Here is a 7,489-nt window from a genome sequence, read left to right on the forward strand (position 1 = left end):
ATACTGTCTGTTGTATAATAAATATAAAACATAGAACTGAACAGATTAATAATTCAATGCAAAGTAATGATATTCAATCTACAGTTAATAGCATCTTTACTTCATGTTTTCAAGAAATTAAACATGGAAATTTAATATGTCCACATCCTGGTTGTGGTAAATCATTTAATACAAAAAAATGTCTTAGTGTTCATATGCAAACTCATTCTGGAAAAAAACCATTTTCATGTAATATTTGTGGTATGAAATTCTTAAGAAAACATGATTGTAATGTTCATATGAGAGTTCATACTGGTGAAAAACCTTATGAATGTCTTATTTGTCATAAACATTTTGCTCGTCATTCTGATCTAAAAGTTCATGAAAAAGTTCATTCAGATGAAAAACCATTTCAATGTCCTTTTGTTGGTTGTTGCAAAGCTTTTAAAAGAAAACATGACCTTAAAAAACATATTACTTTTCATGTAAAACATTCTGTAAAAGAATATAGTGAAGTAATTGAAAAATCTGAAGAATTGTATCATCAACAACTCCCAAGTGCTTTTACTCCTGTTACTGACTTTTCTTTATATTCTGTTTATTAACATTCAACATTTCTTCTTTGTATTTTAATTTAACATTGTTATTTTTTCCTTTTTTATTTTCTTTATTTTTTTTGTTATTCTAAAAATAGAATAGGGTTTTTTTGATATTCAAAAAAATGAAAAGAAGATTTAATTTCTTCAATGTCAAGAGAACAACAAGGACGAAGAGTTGCTAAGAAAGAAATTAAAAATCGATTAATTACTAATATACAAGAAGCTGCTCAAAAATATAGTACTGTCTTTATCTTTTATACACCAGTTCTTAGATCAAAATTTATGAATATTATTCGAAAAGATTGGAGAGATTCTATATTTTTCTTTGGTAGTAATAAAGTTATGCAAGTTGCATTAGGTAGAACTGAACAAGATGAAATTAAACCAGGATATCATTTTATTGCAGAAAGATTAAAAGGTACTTGTGGATTGTGTTTTACTAATAAAAAGAAAGAAGAGATTTTGGCTTATTTTAAAACTCAAATTCATGATGATTTTGCACGTTCAGGAAGTGTTGCTACAATGGATTTTGTTGTTCCTGAAGGACCATTACCATTTGAAGGTTCACTTGAACTTCATTTAAGAAAGAATCTTTTACCTGTTGAATTAAAAGATGGAATATTATCATGTAAAGAAGAATATGTTGTTTGCAAAAAAGGACAAAAACTTACACCACAAGCTGCTAGATTATTAGAATATTTTGATATTAAAATGGCTGTATTTGAAATACGAGTGTTAAGTATTGTTCAAGATGGTAAATTTGAAGAATTAGAAAGTATTGGTGAAGATGAAACTATGCAAATGGAAGAAGAACCAATTAATTAACACATAAAATATTTTTGATTGATTTTTTTTATATTAATGTTATTGTTTCTTTCAAATAGTGTATTTAGTCAATTAATTATACGTTGTTTAATATGAGTTTTTGTTTCTTTATTTAATTTATTTAATAAGTCTTCAACTTCATCTTAATTAATTTCTAATTCATTTTTTGTTTTATTGAAATTGTTGATTATTTTTTAATTCTCTTTAATATAACTTTGGTTGTTAATTTCTTGATATTTCTCATTAATGCTTATGATTTTGTCTTCAATGTCTTTATTACTTTTAGCCTTTTTCATCTCTTTTATTACCTTATCAATTTCTTTAATTTTTCTCTCATATGAATTAATATTTCGACGTGTAGAAATAATGTTTTGTGCAACTTCTTTGGATGGTAATAATCCTTGTGCTTCATCTCTCTTCTCTTTTTCTATTGTTTTTTTTTTTTTGATTTGTTTCATTTTTTGTTTCTTATTTTAATTTTCTTGTTAGAATCAAATATGAGTTTATTTGTATTGATTCTGACTATTTCATTTTTATTAAATTTAATTCTTTGATCATTGTCATCATATATTTTATGTATTTTATTCTTTCTAGTGCTTTGACTTTTATTCATTCTTCATCATGTTCATTTAATTTCATGTTGCACTTGATTCTGTACCATTTCCTTGACCAAATCTTCTAGTCTATTGATTTTATTTAGGATTTCTTTTATTTCATCAAATTTATCTCTTATTATTTTATTTTGGAGATAGAGGTGCATAATCATTGAAATATTCATATCATCTTGCAGATCCTGCATTCTGCTTCCTGACCATATCCATCTATTATTAATTTCCATTATTAATCGGTCAGCTTCTTTTCTTTTCCAGTAGTAATTAATGTTAGTACATTTTTCTACTTTCATTTCTTTCATTTTATTGATGAGAGTGTTAAGGTATTCTTCATCAATTTCTGTAGAGTTATTCTTTAATATGATGTTTTTTATTATTGAATCACACTCTACTCTTCCTTCTATTATATCATTTACTTTCAATTTAATGTACTGTTTAGTGGTTTCTTTTATTTTATGTGATATTTTAATATATTTAATATATTTTTTTTTCATTATTTACATTGATGTTTATTACTTTTATTATGCTTTCTATTTGTTCCCATCTTAATTTCTTATATAATTTCTTATTTAACCAATTAATTGCAAAACAATACAACACTTCAATTAAAATTTGATTTCTTTGTTTTGTTGTATTTCTTGTCTGATTATCATCTCTTGTTTTTTGACAATCAGTGCTTTGCTTTCTTCTTCGATTTCCACTACTGCCTTTTTCATAGGAGTAGTTTCTTTCATCTCCATCGTTCCTGATGATGTTTTCCTCAGTACTGGTTGTGTATTTATCACAAGTGTCATCGTTTTCTTCTTCTCTAATTCCTTCTGTGAGATAAAATTTACAATATCATCTTGTTGTTTTGATATTATTTGTTTTTGTGTTTCATTTTCTTTTTGTGTGTTGTCTAATTCTTCTCTTGTTATTTCTGCAATTTCTTGGTTTTTAATTGCAATTTCTTGATATTCAGAGATTTGTTTTTCTTTATCTCTTAACTTACTCTTCAGCTTCTCAACTTTCTTCTCTAGTACTTCCGCTTTTTTCTCTAACATACTATTCTTCTTCTCCAGTAATTCTCCTTTTTTCTTCAGCTCTTCTGTTTTCTCCTTTTGTTCATCATTTTCCTTCTGTAACTTCCCTTTAATGGTTTTCAGACTTCGAATGGTTTCTTCTTTGTTATTCATTTCCATGATTTTCCTTCTATCTTATTTATTTTTCCTTGTAATTTTAAATTTTTTTCTTCTAATTTTTCATTTTCTTTCTTCATTTCTTCATAATTCGTTTGCACTTTCTTAATTTCTCTTTTCATATTTTCTATCTCTTTCTCAAATTCTTTTCTGACTATTTCTTTTGCTTTTTCTATCATTTCATCTGAGATGGTTTGTTCTTCTTCCATTCTTTTTGCTTGATATTCTTTAATTTCTTCTTCTAATTTTTTAATCTGGTTTTGTAGTACTTTAATTTCTTCTTTTTCTTTATAATTTTCCTCTTCATTCTTTGTTTCTTCTTTGTTTTCTTATTATGTTTTTCTTTCTTTTTCTGTTTCATTTATTATTTTAGCCATTTTACATCTTTCTTGTAACTCTTTGATTGGATTTCTACTTTTAATTTCTGTTTCAATTGCTTGGATATCTTCTTTCCATCCTTTTGTTCTTTCTTTAAATTCTTCTTTAATTTTTCAATTCTCTTTTTCTTTCTAATTGAATATACTTCTTGGAGGATATCATACCATCTTTTCCTTTTACCTTCATATTTTTGAGTATTTCTGAATATTCTCCTTTTTCCCATTTACTTGTTATTCCTTTTATTCTTTCATGTATCTCATTTATTGTTAACCATCTATGTCTATTGTTTGTATATTCATTATTATTATTGTATTTATCATGTTTCTTATTTATTGTTCTTTGTCTTTGTTGTTTTTTAAACCCTTTTCTCTTGGTATTTCTTTTATTATAATTGTAATATCTTTTATTGTTGTTATTGACATTAAACATTGTATTTCTATGTCTTGTTTGCTTTTCTTTACAAGACGACAAGGCATTACTCCATAACAATGGCAATAAAATTTGTTGTATATCCTGCATTGGAAAAGGATCTGAATTAAAAAGAATAAAATAAATAAGAAAGAATGAATCATTGTTGTATTTTCAAATTAATTAATAATAAATATTACTAAAGTAATGAAATGAATAATAATGAGAATAATGTAATTTAAATAAAATGTAATAAAAAGAATGATAAATAATCAATATTTCAATAAATAAAATATTATTTAACATTCTTATTTCTTACATTAATTAATTATTTCATTGATTATTCATTTTATTTAAATTGTGATTGTTTATTTAAAACATAAATAATCATATTTTATATTAACTTATTGAAAATAAATTCAAATAAAAATTCATTTAATTTATTTAATGTTTTTAAATTACTTCATTAAATTGTATTGTATAAATATAACCTTATTGTCTTTTTGACGATGTTTTATCATTATACATACTTATTATCTTTTCAATTATTTATTCTTTATGATGAATAGTTCTGATAAATTATTTTCTAGTTCTTCTTAGTCAATAAATTCAATATCTTCTTTTACCAATACAAACAACTTGGTAGTTTTGTGTTCTATTTCTTTCACTTCTTTTCTTGTTCTTGTTATTTTTTATAAAGAATAATTTATTTAGTCTCAATTCTTTCAATTTCTCAATCATTATAACTGATTTATTCTTTGTATTTCATTCTTTTATTTTCTTTTCATTATTTTTCATTTGTTTGATTATTCTTTTATTATTTAATGGTTCTATCTTTTTTTCTTCAGTAATACTATGATAATCAATATCTCTTTGTCATTTTTCTACATTAATTGGTATTAAAGACATTGCAAATATCAGCATCCTTATAATTGTATTTTATCTTTATATATTATCAGAACAAGATGAAATTTTTGATTCATTAAATTACATTGAAAATTTATTATTTTCCAGTTATTCCAGTAAAAAATTCAACAACTTTTTGTGTTATTTATCTACTTTTATTTTATTCTTTTCTTCATGAACTTCTTCATGAATACAACATTAGTATTCAATCAACACAATACAAATATGTCTCAAAATGTCTGATATTGTAAAAACATTCCATATTATTTTATTCATTCTTTTATTATTTTGTTTAAATTTTAGTTGAAATTCAAAACAATATTAATTATTTGTATTTCTTTTTGTTCTTTTTTAATATATTCAACTATTTGTTCATACATTTTCCATTCTTTCTATGTCTTGGAATACAGACATATTAATAATAAATACATCTCATTTATCACCTTCTCCATATAACCATTTTATTTCTTTAGTTTCTAATTTTGTGTCATTATTTTCTTTCAAAACATTCTTCTTCATTTTGAATTTACAAAATGTATTTCACATCAATTGTAGTTCAAAGTATAAGTAATTTAATTTGTTTAATATTCATTAATCATTGTTAGTTGATAATCGTTTTAAAGGTAATTAAACATGATAATTATTTATTTATCAATTTGAAGAATGTTATTTATTTATTATTAAAAAATATTTCATTTTCATTTTCATTTGAAATAAATAATTAAAATTTTACATTTTTTTTAAATATTCTTCACATTATATTTTTATTTAAATGAAAAACAACAAAATATTTTAAAAATAAAATATTTTATCGAATGTTACATAACCATTATTTTAATTATTTTATTATTACATAATTTCTATTATTATTGTTTTTATTTAATTTTACATAAAAAAATGTATTTTTGAAATAAAAGGAAATAAAAAATATTTAAAAATAAATAAATTTGTCGATAATTTAACATGACAGTTTGTTTTTTATTATTGGTTTGAAATACAAACATCATTAAAAATAAAATTGTAATGTTATGATTGAATAAAAAAAATGCATAAATAATTTTACATAATTTTTGAAATATATTTATTATTATAATTTTTAATTTCCATTAAACAATTAATTATTTTTTATTTAGTCACAACGATTATATTTTCATCAATAAATTATCCATTAGAATGAATAATGATAATGTTATTAAATAATCAAAATAAAAGAATGAAATATGATTAAATTATGTAGTTATTTTATCTTCAATAAACAAAAATAAAAATTAATAATATTGATTATTTCTTCTATGTTGTTATTTAATGTAATTTTATTTGATTTATTTTTTATTACATTAATTTCTTTTATTCATTGTGTATTTATAATAATTATTTCATTTCTTTTCTCTTTTATTTCTTATTCTTATTTTTATTATCTTATTTTTATTTATCATTTATTATCTTTATTAATTTATTTGATTGAATTAATGTTGATAAAACATGAAAATTCAAATCACAAAAAATGAAATAATAAAAATAAAACAAAATTGAATTTTCTTCTCTTCAATTTTTTTGTTATTTAAAAAAAATAAAAAAATACTAAAAATAAAATAAACTAATTATAGAAAATAACAATATTATAATAATAATATTATTATATTATTAATATTATTATATATTTATTGTTATTGTAAAAATGATAAAAATAGTGTTTGTAAAAATAGAATAATGCTAAAAATAATGATTGATTTGATGTGTTAATAACGTGGATTAACTATTTAAACATTCATATTTTGAACTTATAAATATCAAATTAAATTAAAATGGATGCAGTGGTTACTAAGCAAATAGAAGAATGGACAGAAAGAAGAATAAACAATATACTATTTGATTCAGATAAAGATGATTGGAAAGTTGATACATCAGTATTTGGAGAAAGAATAATGAATAAAGAACATATAATAATTATTATTGAAGATGAAGAAGAAAATAAATTTGGAGGATATGTTAATTCTAAAATTGATAAAGGTGATGATTATATAAATGATTCACAATCATTTGTATTTTCATTAGAATCAAATGGAAGAATTGAAGGAATGATGAAATTTGATATTAAAGAACCAGAATATGCATTTTATTTACATAATCAATCAGATGATCTTTTGTTTGCATTTGGATTTGGTGATGGATATGAAGATATTCTTGTTTTTAAAGAAAATGATAAAACACAATCATTTTGTAATCAATATTCATTTGAATATAATGAAATTGAAGACGCACTTTGTGGAAATGAAAACTTCACACCAAAACGAATCCTAGTAATTGAAATGAAATGATTCAATCTGGATTAATTGAAAATGAACTAAAAAAGAATAAAAACAAATCAATGAAGAATATGAACAGCCATTTCATTCATCTACCAATGAATGAAATGGTGAAATAAAAATAGACATAATTCAATGTTGATTTATTTTATTTCATTTAATGAAATTTTCACACCCAATGAGGGTGTTTTTAATAAATAAGAAAAGAAATAAGAATAAATAAGATAAAATAAAAAAATAAACAATTTATTTGTATTATTTCATTGAATTAATTCATTATGAATAAAATGAATAAGATA

General features: G+C 21.9%; 2 protein-coding genes across 2 annotated transcripts, besides 1 other annotated feature; both read left to right on the forward strand.

Annotated features, from left to right (window-relative positions):
• Positions 1–56: 56 nt before the first annotated feature.
• On the forward strand, positions 57–584 carry EHI_102930 (uncharacterized protein; the record flags this gene model as incomplete). Its single annotated transcript, XM_646530.2, has 1 exon — positions 57–584. One exon carries the CDS (start codon positions 57–59, stop codon positions 582–584), a length of 528 nt encoding a protein of 175 aa, XP_651622.1.
• Positions 585–725: 141 nt separating this feature from the next.
• EHI_102940 (60S acidic ribosomal protein PO, putative) lies at positions 726–1,403 on the forward strand (the record flags this gene model as incomplete). Its single annotated transcript, XM_643402.1, has 1 exon — positions 726–1,403. One exon carries the CDS (start codon positions 726–728, stop codon positions 1,401–1,403), a length of 678 nt encoding a protein of 225 aa, XP_648494.1.
• Positions 1,404–1,845: 442 nt separating this feature from the next.
• Positions 1,846–4,102: a repeat region.
• Between the last annotated feature and the right edge of the window lie 3,387 nt (positions 4,103–7,489).

The sequence above is a fragment of the Entamoeba histolytica genome, genomic scaffold (assembly GCF_000208925.1).
Source record: "Entamoeba histolytica HM-1:IMSS scf_1104750517861 genomic scaffold, whole genome shotgun sequence".
Taxonomy (NCBI): Eukaryota; Evosea; order Mastigamoebida; family Endamoebidae; genus Entamoeba; species Entamoeba histolytica.